Source organism: Solanum stenotomum, chromosome 4 (assembly GCF_019186545.1).
Source record: "Solanum stenotomum isolate F172 chromosome 4, ASM1918654v1, whole genome shotgun sequence".
NCBI classification, from domain to species: domain Eukaryota; kingdom Viridiplantae; phylum Streptophyta; class Magnoliopsida; order Solanales; family Solanaceae; genus Solanum; species Solanum stenotomum.
The window spans coordinates 6,861,021-6,874,436 of record NC_064285.1 but is presented as its reverse complement, the minus strand read 5'-3'; the positions used below and the strand labels follow the sequence as shown (position 1 = coordinate 6,874,436).

The window sequence follows — 13,416 nt, the reverse complement described above, 5'->3', positions numbered from 1 at the left end:
AGAAAATTTTTGAGCTTAGACCTAAACCATCCTTCGTAGTGAGTAAGTTTTTACCAAGGAATTAAAAATTTCTTAAGTGTTAAGGTCATTAGATGTAACACCTTCAGTTCCAAGAAGAACAAAAGAGAATTCATTCAAGTCATTCCTTAGTCCTTTTAAGTTTTGGGTCAACTTCAAACGACCATAACCTTCAGTACAAAATGCGTTAGATAGCCCATAAGATATCAAATGAAAGGTATTTGAATTATCTTTCCAACGCCGCCAAATTTGCTAAGTTTCGAGTTTAAACGAGTGCGATATGCCCTTTTGAAGTCAGGTTGTCCACATAAGAAAAGTTACCCAAAAATAGTGAGGGGTCTTTTGGTCTTTTCCTTACCCAATCAGATTTGATTCATTTTTAGTAAGGTTTTAGGAGTCTAATCTGATTAGGTTCAGTTTTATAATCCTAATATACGCCTAGGGTTTTAGTTGAGAGTTCAAGAAGAGAAAAAAAGAGAAAAGAGGAGAAGATCAAAGCATTCATCGAGATTCTTGCATTTTGTTGCAGATTTTCGCCATGGGTTTAATCCCTAAGAGGTATGTAAGTTTCCATAGTGTTGAGTTCATTCACCCACACACCAAACATGATTTTCAAATTTGAAATTCGTCCATAAATATTGAAAGATTTAAGTTCTAGTTAAGTGTTTTTGAAGTTCTTTCTAAATCTTGTTTTGTTGGGGTTTTGATGAATTCTTGAGATGAAAGTTAGTGATTTGAGTATTTTGTTTTGAGTAGATTAGTGTGTACTTAGGTTGGGTAATTGAATCTAAGGAAAACTTGAGAAAAGAAATTGATTAAAAGCGATTTAGGATCAGAAAACGAGAGACGAAATTCATCGAAATTGTCTGGGGGAATGGTGGCGCGATGCGCCACAGATGCGCCATAAGGGCTGGCGTGGCACGCCAGCAGTGCACCAATATCATGTCTCTGAACCCTAGGGGCAGGTACCCCGCGCCAGAAATGCGCCAAGGCCGCCTGCCCCAACTTCTTTTCCATCGGTTGTCCCGTTTGAGTCCCTTTTAAGTGTACCTTCACTCCCTTGATTATAATCACTCTAAACTACTTCTAAACACCTAAAAATCATTCAAAACATGAATCATAACCTTGAATTCATAATTCATAATTTAAATTCAAGGTAGAGTTAAGAGTTAAGTTTTGAGAGTTCTTCCGAACATTTTAAGAAAATGTCTTTTGAGTCTTTTTGAGGAGTCTTCTACAATTTCTAATAACTTGTTTCAAGACTGAAGTAAGTGAGCATGGAGTGAGGATAATGTATTCATGAGTCTACTTTATCATCACGAGACCCTTCATATCATGAACTATAACTCTTGAATTCATAATTCACATTGTGAATCTTTTGAGATTAACTATCGATTTGAACTAAATTTTGAGCGAGTAGGTATGAGAATGAGAAGAGTTGTATACATGAATTCCATATTGTTATTTAGACCCTTGAGTCGAGTCGTTCATGCCCATAAATTCCACATTAACTCCATAAGTGGAGTATCTTAGAGAGGAGTAGTATCTTCAAGTTCAAAGTCTTTAGTATTGAGTTCCTAACCCTTTTAGATTTTATTCCTAATAATGGGACTATTACATATTACCCATGAAGTCCTTGAGTTGAGTAGTTCATGCCCATAACTCTGCATGAACCCTATAAGTCGAACAGTCTTGAGATGAGAAGTATCTTTGAGTCCTTGAGATGAGAAGTATCTTTGAGTCCTTGAGTTGAGTAGTTCATTCCCATAATTTCGTATGAACTCTCTCAGTCGAGCATTTTTGAAACGAGTATTACCATTGAAGTTCTTGATTTCTGAGTTGTTGAGTCTCGAGTATTGAGTTAATCTATGGTTATGGAAAACCTTGAATTGAGTCTTTCACGTCCATAATTCGACATGAACCCTATTTTAAGAAGTCTTTTTACATATTGTTTTAAAGACTTGAGCACTGAGTAGAGTAAGAGTAAAAGTGAAGTTTATTTTCTTCAAAAGAGTATATGGGAACTAAGTATTTCAAAGAGTAAATGTTTTCACAATTAAGTAAGAGAGAAAATACCAATTTTCAAGAGAGCCTTTGAGCTAGTTTTGAGTAATTATCTCAAACCACAGAAAGAGTTATGTTTTTAAACATATGAGCAAGTTACATTTTGGGAGTAGTATTGAGCATCGATATGGGGATGAGTTTATTCAGATAATTCAAAGTCTCCATAAATCGTGTAGCCAATATAGGTAGAAAAGGGTCATACTTTTTAGATGATTCCTTAATGCTTTTTAGCATAGACTAGTGGATCCACTTAGTAGTAGGTTCTATACCCCCGACAAGGTATATGACGGCCATGATTGCGTGAGGCAAGACGTTGTATCATCACATAGCTCATAGTGATGGCTGTCGGTTAGAGAAACTCCTACAGAGATATTTTGTATTTTTATAAACACAGAGTTTACCTTGTATTTTCATATACAAGCAGAGTTTATAATGTATCATTGCATACAAACTGAGTTACTGTTGTATTTTTTAATACATTGAGTTGCTTTCTACTGTTTTAAAAAGCTTTCCATATATTGCATTTGTATTGTTGCTTTATATTGAGTTGAGTATCTAGAGTTGAGTACCCAAAGTTGAGTATCTTATTGCTGAGTTGAGCCTTATTTCACTGAGTTAAATATCTTATCATTGAGTTGAGCCCTATTTTCTCTAAACTGAGTTGAACTATGTTTCTTTGAGTTGAGTTGAGTGAGTTGAAAAGAGTTAAGTATGCTTATATTCCACTAGTTCAAACTTATGTTATGCATTAGAATTCTCCTTACATGCATGTACATTCTACGTACTGAGTCATTTGGCCTGGATCGTTTCATGATGCATATACAGGTATTCAAGATCATCAACAGGCTCTTCGTTGATACCACATGCAGTTCGAGTTAGCTATGGTGAGCCTCCTTACTTTCGGAGGGTTCCACTTGTACTTTCAGTTATATTAGTTGTTAGGATGTCATGGGTCTTGTCCCGACTTCCATCTTTGTCAGTTAGAGCATTCATAAATAGACAGTAAAGTTTCAGAAGTCTGTACATTTATGTTGTTAAATGTTTTAAAGACTTAAGTTGCCTATTTTATGGCGAGTTGAATATATTATTTTTATTTAGAGTTAATCTTTTGAGTTAAAGCTTTGTATTTGAGTTATTGATTTTATTCAGTTTTAAGCTTTGTATGCTTGAGTTAGTCTTCCGCTTGTAGTCAGCCAGGATTAGGGTTCGCTTGGGGACCAACAATGGTTCTCAAGTGTCAGTCACATCCAGGGTGTAGACTCGGGTAGTGACATGTTCAGTAGGAAGGAAAACATTTTCAATTTCTTTCTAATGTAATTAGGTAAACAAGTTCAACAAGTGATGACATTTTATATTAATTGTGTCATTTTCACCCTTCGACACCCCCAATCCCTCACCTCTACCCTACTTTCAGTCTTTCATCTAAAATAATATTTGTCTAGATTATATACCGTTAGAATAATATTTTTTTCTTATATATCAAATATAAATAAATTAAAATAAATAAGAAACTCAATTATATTCTTGAAAAAACACTTTCGGTCGTGCCAAACACATGCATTTACGTATAACCAACCAACATGTGGAATAATATTTTTCACAATCAAATTCTCAAAAAGGTGTAAAGTCTCACAAAATAGAACATATTCGATATTATCACAGTACGACGAACAGTATAGCATAAACTTAGACATTAACATATAGCAAAACATACAACAAGTTATTAAATTCATAGAGTTGTCTACCTTTTCACTAATTTTGCTTCGATTTAAATTCATTCAACCTTGATGTGTTCCCATTTCTCAATGATGAAATCATCAACGGTTGATGCATGTTAGTTAAAACATGTTATTCAATGTCAATTCTTATGATAATTTTATTAAATATAAAATTAATGTACTGACATATAAATATGAATTAAATGACTCTATTAGAAAAAAATTGCTTTGTGGAGTGGTGATTTAAACTTTATTTACACCATTAGGTTGCAAGGTCGAAGATAAAAACGAAAATATATATTTTAAGTTTCATAGATAAAAATGAAAAAAAGAAAAGAACAAGAAAAGTGGTAAATGAAATTCGAACTCAGTGCGACGATTGAACCAACACCCAAATAATTTTGGTGTCTTTGATGCCTAATAAAATATATGTCTATCTCAAAGCGTGTGTATTAATACTGAATAAGGTTTATTAAAATATAAGAATTAATTATGTTGAGATTGATTATGCTGACATAATTTTTTATTGACGGTTTGTTGTGTTATTCTATAAATGGATAGGGTGTATTAGAATTTAATAATGCATTGTATTAATGCTATAATTTACGATGTATAAGAATAATACTGAATAGTATATTCCAATTTTCAGACAAAAAGGATTACAATATAGTGGTATATTTGCTGCCACCTATCTATCACATATGAGTCTGTTTGCCACTTCATATTGTCTCTGAATTTTTGGTCATGATTTTGCTTATCCATCCTCATTGGTTCTACCTTTCATTTTATCCAACAAAAACTAAGTTATAATATAAAAAAGAAACAAATAGAATGTACAAGAAATAACTTTATAATTCATATAAAAAAGATAGTACATGTTGGTGAATCCAATAAGACCTTTCACCTTTGGTATACGTCTCGTATACATGCATTGTTTATTTGGGAAAACATTAATAAATTTATTAAATTATTGAAAAAATTGACGTTTTTTATGGATGACAAAAGAAATAATATGAAAAATTAATACGTAATTCGAGAAGAGGCGCAAGGAAAAATTAAAGACGAAATCAAGTGTAATATAAGAGTGTAAAGTATTGTATAATAGTGTATGTAAGTATATAAATATCTATTATACACGATTATACATTTTTATATATCTATATACATAATACCTCCCTTGTATAAAAATGTAATTCTTGTTCAAAACTAGTTCAATCTCCCTGAAGAGAGGGAGTTGCTCGGATGATAAACACCCCTCACTTCCAACCCGAAGGTTGTGCGTTCGAGTCACCAAGGGATCAAAAGGGGTGGGAGTTCCTAGGGAGGGTAAAAAAAAAAAGTTCAATCTCCCTTAGACGACTTCAATTTTTATACTCCTCCTGTCTCAATTTATGTGACACTTTTCATTTTTCGAGAGTCAAACAATTTAAGTTCGATCGAAAATTTGCGCATTGAATTTTCAATTTTTTTGAAATAAAATGTATATCTACGTAAAAAATACTATAAGTCACAATAATTGATAATTCAAAATGTTTAAAAGATCTATGAAAAATTTACGATCAAAGATAAACTTGTTTAAATTTCGAAATTTGAAAAATATCGCATAAAATGAGAAGGAGGAGGGAGTAAACAACCTCATTAAACTATATTTCTAATAAGTCTAAACAACACCCTCTCTAAATGTATAAATTTACTTATGTATAGTTCCATAAAAATAAAAATGGAACAAACTAATCAATTTAGAAGCGGAAGGGAAAACATTGTCTACTGATGATAGAAATAAAAATATGTACGATTTGAAAGAAAATTTTAATGGAATATTTGGAAAATCTTTCATTTCTATCTATCACTAAATTTTATTTCTGTAAAATTCTACTTCGACTAATTTGTAGCTTATCCTACTTTAAACTAAACATATAATTAAAACTAAAACATTGTCCATTATAGATACATTATTTTGAGTCCGGAGCCAAAAGGGGAAAAAATTGTCAAAAATTTCAGAAGGGCACATCAAATTTTTTTAAAACCAAAAGGGCAAAATCGCTCCTGACGAAGCGATTTCCCTCTGATACAATGACAAAATCGATGCCATTTTTTTTTTTATCATTTTGGTTAAGAATTAAAAAAAAAAAATTCTTTTAATTTAATATTCTTTTATTATTATTTATGATATATAATTAAAATTTCCTCATGCTTCAACAATTATATTGAGTATAATGTCCGTCTTGTTTATTATTTTTATATTATTAATAATTAACAGTAGGCATGAAAAACGCTGCCCCTACAACGATGTGTAAGGAAAAAAAATTCTAATTTAACAGCAGCGATTTTTAATAATAATAAAAAAAAAATTCTTTTACAAAATCGCTGCCCTAGCAGCGATTTTTAATAATTTTTTTTTTTTACAAAATCGCTGCTAGAGCCATTTTTAATATAAAAAAAAATAGCAGCGATTTTGTCATTGTGTCAAAGGGAAATCGCTTCGTCAAGAGCGATTTTTCCCTTTAGGTTTTAAAAAAATTTGATATGCCCTTTTGGAATTTTTGACAATTTTTTTTGCCTTTTTGGCTCCGGACTCACATTATTTTCACGTTGTTTAATTTTTTCTCCATACATGTATGAAAAATATTACAAAATATGTTTCCTTTAAAAAGAAAAGATATTTTTTTTGTTGATAGTGAGGTTCGAACCCAAAACACGAGTGTGAAAAATATTTTCACATGCCTTTTTAGCCACTAAGGTGTCAATCAATTTTGTTAGAAGGTTTACAAGTTAATATTCATGTCTATTTATTTAATTTTAATACAAATATATAATCTACAGAAAAGCTCGTGGGTTTCGTCCGAATCCATAAACCACCACCTAGCTTCGCCTCTCTTTATGATTACGAATGTGTTCGATAGGAAGGAAAATATTTTCAAAAAAATTCTAATTTAATTAGGTAACAAGTTCAATAAGTGACGACATTTTAGATTAATTTTATCATTTTCACCCCTTGACACCCCCAACCCTCACTCTACCCTACTTTCAGTCTTTCATCTCAAATAGTATTTGTCTAGATTATATACAGTTAGAATAATATTTTTTTCCTTATATATCAAATATAAATAAATTAAAATAAATATGAAACTCAATTATATTCTTGAAAAAACACTTTCGGTCGTGCCAAACACATGCATTTACGTATAACCAACCAACATGTGGAATAATATTTTTCACAACCAAATTCTCAAAAAAAAGGTGTAAAGTCTCACAAAATAGAATATATTGGATATTATCACAGTACAACGAACAGTATAGCATAAACTTAGACATTAACATATAACAAAACATACAACACGTTATTAAATTCATAGAGTTGTCTACCTCTTCACTAATTTTGCTTCGATTTAAATTCATTCAACCTTGAGGTGTTTCCATTTCTCAATGATGAACTGAGGCGAACCCATGATTTAAAGACCATCAACAGTTGATGCATGTTAGTTAAAACATGTAATTCAATGTCAATTCTTATGATAATTTTATTAAATATAAAATTAATGTACTGACATATAAATATGAATTAAATGACTCTACTAGAAAAAAGTTTGCTTTGTGGAGTGATAGTTTGAACTTTATTGCACCATGAGGTCGCAAGGTTGAAGATAAAAACGAAAATATATATTTTAAGTTTCATAGATAAAAACGAAAAAAAGAACAAGAAAAGTAGTAAATGAGATTCGAACTCAGTCCCTTTACCTCGGGAGGGTGTGACGGTTGAACCAACACCCAATAAATTTGGTGTCTTTGATGCCTAGTAAAATATATGTCTATCTCAAAGTGTGTGTGTATATATATATATATATATATATATATATATATATATATATATACACGTAATTTTTCAAAGTTAACGGGGGCACGTGGTCCAACTCTGATAACCAGGGATTGCACGATATTGATAACATACGTCATACGGTAAAGGATATATAAATTTAAATTCATTTATTTAATTTCTCCTTCAAGCATTTGTTCCTTCTTCATGTTCATTGACTTTGCGGTAAGTTTTATGAGATGCATAAAATAAACTATATAAGATACATAAAATAAATAAATTCAAATACACAAAATGAACAGATCATATACATCTAATGATTAAGTAGATATCAGATACATAAAAAAAATACCTTATCAAATTCATAGAAGAACTGTTTAGGTACACAAAATAAAAAGATCAGATCCATATAATCATTAAGTGCATAAATACAAAAAAGAAACTACATCAAATACATATTTTTTAATTTGACATATATTTCATAACTAGTCAAGAAATGTTGAAGCTACATAGATTATTCGTATTAATATGTCTATTATCGTCAATCAAGGACAAAATATAGAATGGACATGAGATAATAATTCCATATGGATTCAAATTAATCTATTCACTCCCATTTTTAATAGGATTCCGGTTAGAAGTATACAATTATTGTAATGTGCTTCTTCATGAGTATCTAGTAACTATGCGTGTAGTGGATAATGAGCGATTTCACAACAAAAACAATAAGAAATCTAATATAATACTAATAAAACACATGATATGACTAATTAACACTATCAACATTTACTCATGTTGGATTTCACTTATGTAACAAAGATGTTACAAACTATTTTTATATTTCTAAAATTTTGTGTTTAGTCAGACTATATCAATTAAATTGAAACGAAAGATATAACATAAAATATTTTTTAAAAAAACCAAAAATAAAAATTTTAAAAATGATAATGCACCTTACCATGAAGAGAAGAAATGATAGATGGAAAGTGAAGAAGCTGATTCTAGTTTTCCATTATGAGATATAAGAAGATGAAAAAAAGGGTAAAATTTAGAAGAAAAAGTTAGTGTAGCTCACTAAAGTCCAAGTCTATAATATTAGGTCCCATCTTTGATCTATTCAGAACCAACTCACACTTGCCCATCCAAAACATCTTTTTGTTTTATTTTTTCAGACTCATCCCCCACCCTCTATTCCCTCTTTCTGTCTGTCAGTCACTGAGGGTCCCATTGTTTTGTATTATCCATCTTTTCAATTTAACCGTATCAGGCGTATACACCAAACTAATGCAATTTCTATTATTATGTGATTTAATAAAGTAAAATACACATTAATTAATTAAAGTTAAGTAAAATGAATTATAAATTTAAACATATGACATGCATATATTGAATTGGTGTTACATCCGATACGGGTAAGTTTTATCCTTATTTTTTTATTTAGTATCAAGAAAAATTGTACAATTAAATGGGTAAATATACTCCTCTATTCTATGATTTAGAGTGAATATTTCTCTCAATAAAAAAAATTGATGTAGGTTTATCCTTTTCATTAACATATTGAATTGTTTAATTCTTCTTTTATTCAGATTCGATGCAAATTTATTTTATGATTGAGTAAAAGAGTGATTAAGTTTTTTTTCCATTTGGGTTGGGTTTAGAGTGTAAAACAAATGAGTGAGGTAATTTTTAGAATCATGTGATATTTTTGGAATTAAAAATAAATCATTTTTTTATATTTTTAATTCAATAAATATATATAGACTATAAAAAATAAATATACATCATATTCTTTACTCGTGAAATCAATTTTTTTAATTCAATAAATATATTTAGACTATAAAAAATAAATATACATCAAATTCTTCCCTCTAAATAGTACGTGAAATTTAAAGATATTTTCTTTTTAGTTTGTTATGTTGGTTTTTCGAAAATTATTTTTTTCCTAATTTTAAAAACTAAATTAGATTGTATTAATTCAATATTTTAGAATAAAAAGTTACATATACAAAAGCTATTTAAAAAAATACTATAAATTATAATTTTTATATCAATATAATGAAAAAATATATGTTTAAATGTTAGTCAAAGTTCATATTATTTGACTCTAAAATAAATAAATTCTGACAACTAAAATTGAACGGTAGGAGTATTTAACTTTTTTCCATTTTTACTCTAAAAAGTAAAATTTAGAGACATATTTACCTTTTTTCCATTTTTAAATTTTAGTTAAAGTTAGTCTAACTTCATATTGTTTGACTCTGAAATTCAAAATTTTGACAATTAAAATTGAACGGAGAAAGTATTTACCTTTTTTCCGTTTTTACTCTAAATAGTAAAATTGCGAGACATATTTACCTTTTTTTTATTTTTAAATTTAATTTAATCAAAATTCATATCGTTTGACTAGAAAATTATGACAATGAAAATTAAATCAGGACATATTTACTTTTTTTCGTTTTTACTCTAAATAGTAAAAATTAGAGACATATTTACATTTTTTCCATTTTTAAATTTAGTATTCAATTAAAATAAAAAAAAAAACTTAAATTTGGACTGAAAAGAGTATCTTCTTACTTGTAGACAGTATCTCTTTTTCTGATAGTCTCTTATTAGTCATTGCCAGCCAACTCTCTTCACAATTCCCTTCTCAAAACAAAAAACCTCACACCTTTTCAGTACCTTTTTGCCTCTTTCTTTAATTCTCTTAACCAAAAAAACTTTTACAAAACACTCACCAACCTTCCTTCTATAAAAATTGTACAAAAAAAAACTTCAAATATCTTTTCTATAGCTCAGAAGTTGCACACTATTTTCTCTTCACTTTCTTAGATTCAAAACTAGTAAAGAAGTTGCACACTATTCTCTCTTCACTATTCACCTCTATAGTGAAGAAGTTGCACACTATTTTCTCTTCCAAAAACTCTATAGTGAAGAAGTTGCACACGATGAAGGAGGTATGGACAACGTTGGCATCGATGATGGGTGTATGGGCATTCAGTCAAAGCATTCTTCAAGTAGTTTTCCCACCTGAGATTCGTTTCGCCATTCTCAAAATCATTCATCGAATCTGTAACTGGTTCTCCGCTTATTGCTACTACGACATCACGGAGATCGACGGAGTAAACACCAACGAGCTTTACAACGCTGTTCAGCTCTACCTGAGCAGCTACGCTTGTGTTACCGGTAATCGTTTGAGTCTAACAAGAGGACTCAATTCGAGCAGCATAACTTTCGGGCTATCGAATAACGATTCTCTAATAGATGCATTTAATGGCGTTAAAGTTCATTGGGAACATGTGGTCACTCCGAGAAACTCACAGACATTTTCATGGCGGCCATTACCGGAGGAAAAAAGGGGGTTTCTTCTCCGAGCTAAGAAAAAAGATAAATCTGTTGTATTAGGTGCTTATCTGGATTTCGTTATGGAAAAAGCTAATGAAATCAGAAGAAAAAATCAGGATCGATTGCTGTATACGAATTCACGTGGAGGTTCACTTGATTCGAGAGGTCATCCTTGGGAGTCGGTACCGTTTAAGCATCCCAGTACTTTTGAGACACTTGCTATGGATCCTCAGAAAAAGGCTGAGATTATGGCAGATCTTTTGGATTTTGCGAATGGGGAATCTTTTTATCAGAGAACAGGCAGGGCTTGGAAAAGAGGTTATCTTCTTTATGGACCACCAGGTACAGGCAAGTCTAGTATGATTGCTGCAATGGCTAATTTTCTTGGTTATGATATTTATGATCTTGAATTAACAGAAGTGCATACTAATTCCGAGTTAAGGAAGTTGTTGATGAAAACAAGTTCGAAGTCGATTATTGTCATTGAAGACATTGATTGTTCTATCAATTTGACTAACAGGAAAAATAACAGCAGTAGTAGTAGCAGTTACAATGTTTCACCTCCTGGGAGTGGCGGTGTTGGTGGTTCGAATAGTGAAGATGGTGGTGGGAATACTATAACTCTATCGGGTTTGTTGAATTTTACTGATGGTTTATGGTCGTGTTGTGGTAGTGAGAGGATATTTGTTTTCACAACGAATCACATTGAGAAGCTTGATCCAGCGTTGCTGAGGTCTGGAAGAATGGACATGCACATTCACATGAGCTATTCGTCTTTCGCTGCACTCAAGATTCTGTTGAAGAATTACTTGGGATACAGCGAAGATGATGTAGAGAAGGAATTATTAGATCAATTGGAGCAAGTGATGTGGCGAGCTGAAATGACACCCGCGGATATAAGTGAGGTGTTAATCAAGAACAGGAGGAATAAAGACAAGGCGGTCTGGGAATTACTCGAAGCATTGAAGACAAGAGCGGAGAGGAATGACAACAAGAGTAATAATAATGCAGGTAAATCAAAGAAAAACAACACAATTGAGGATGAGGAGCAAGTGAAAAGGGCATTGTTAGTTGAGAGTCCTAAAGAAGGTGGAGGTGATGAATTGCAAGAAAAATGTGACAAAGAAAAAGGTCATGAGGTCAATGATGATGAAAAGGTACTTTAGTATTATAAAACTATATGGTTAAAAAAAAGCATGAAAAATTTTGATTCTTTAAATCTTTGTGGAGAGGAAGGACAAGGAATTAAGTTTGGTGTTTGAAGAGTACATAATTTACTATTCATGACATGGAAATTTTAAGGTGTAGGGGGTGTTGGGGAAAAGGCAAAAATAGTAGTGGTTACTATTTTTCTATGTTTCTATTGCTTTTGATATTTTGGAACTTGCAAAAAATAATGGTAAACCAAAACAAAGTATGATTTGTGGATTAACATGTGGGGTGTTTGGTTATGTTAGTTCAACTTTGTCCCTCTGGAAATGGTTAATATTAGCATTATGAGTTTTCATATTTTTGTCCACATGCAATTGTTTGCTTGAATAATACTTAGTAATAATGTGATAATGATCTTTGTATGTGGATGGCATAATTTTTTAAATTTTGTTAGCTGGCTAGGATGTGAACCTCTTGAGGCACATGGGGATCATGTACTTTCTGATTGGGGAATTTGGGAACTTAAGTTGCCAAACCTTTTACTATATTTTTCATGTCAATCATTTTGAAAATGACATGTTTCTTTTGGAGTTTGGCAATGAAAGTTACTATCTCCCCTCCAAAACAGTGATTTTTTAGTAGGTATAATGGAGTTTTATATATATATTTGGAAGTTGAAGCTATGTATGTTTGAACGTATAATTTATTTGAGAAAAAGTTTGAAGTTCTATAAGTGGGGAAAAAATTTCACTTGAGAAACGCATCTTAAAAAATTAACCTAAAAATCATTCTAATATGTAACCAATCATGGTTTCGAGAAACACTTGAGAAATAAGGAAAAAAAAATTATGTTCAAAATCATTATTACTTTTTTTGTCGTGATATTTGCTAAGTTAAAAAATATTATTTTAATTTTTTTATATTTAATCTAGGCAAACACCAAGAGGTGAAGATAAAAGGGTGGGTGTGTGTGATGATCAGAGTAAGTGGGTTGATAGGAGGATGTGGAGGAAACAGTGAGCGTGGAGCGCAAACATGGTTTCTTAATTTAATAGGAAAGTAATAGATTTATATTATCAATCAAACATGAAAAATATTGTGCAATTTGTTTTCCTACAAGCCAAACACACCCTTATAGGTTGTCAAATTAGTTTATATGGATTTTTTGTTTTGTTTGTGTTTGGTAACACAAAAATTGCTTACACCATGTAGGGTGGGCGTGGTATGGTACATTATTTTAAATTTTGTTATTGTAATTTTGATATTCGGTTTTTATAATCATTATATCATGATCATATTAATTTAATT

The 13,416-nt window shown here is 30.9% G+C and overlaps 2 protein-coding genes across 4 annotated transcripts in view; both read left to right on the top strand.

Moving 5' to 3' along the window:
* Positions 1-13,416, top strand: part of LOC125861830 (uncharacterized protein C119.09c-like) — a 436,566-nt gene that overhangs the window by 351,101 nt on the left and 72,049 nt on the right. The gene's annotated exons all lie outside the window — the stretch shown is intronic.
* On the top strand, positions 10,239-13,359 carry LOC125861815 (AAA-ATPase At5g57480-like). 2 transcript variants are annotated; one of them, XM_049541692.1, is made up of 3 exons: positions 10,239-11,298; positions 11,374-12,113; positions 13,041-13,359. In XM_049541692.1, the coding sequence occupies exons 1-3, from the start codon at positions 10,560-10,562 to the stop codon at positions 13,056-13,058; spliced, it is 1,497 nt and encodes a 498-aa protein (XP_049397649.1). In that variant the 5' UTR covers positions 10,239-10,559; the 3' UTR covers positions 13,059-13,359. The 2 variants fall into 2 exon arrangements, with proteins under 2 accessions (XP_049397649.1, XP_049397648.1); XM_049541691.1 differs by having other exon boundaries at positions 10,239-12,113; positions 13,041-13,357.

Bases quoted from the DNA above. Each gene is read 5' to 3' on its own strand.
- LOC125861815 (XM_049541691.1), top strand. From the start codon at position 10,560: ATGAAGGAGGTATGGACAACGTTGGCATCGATGATGGGTGTATGGGCA.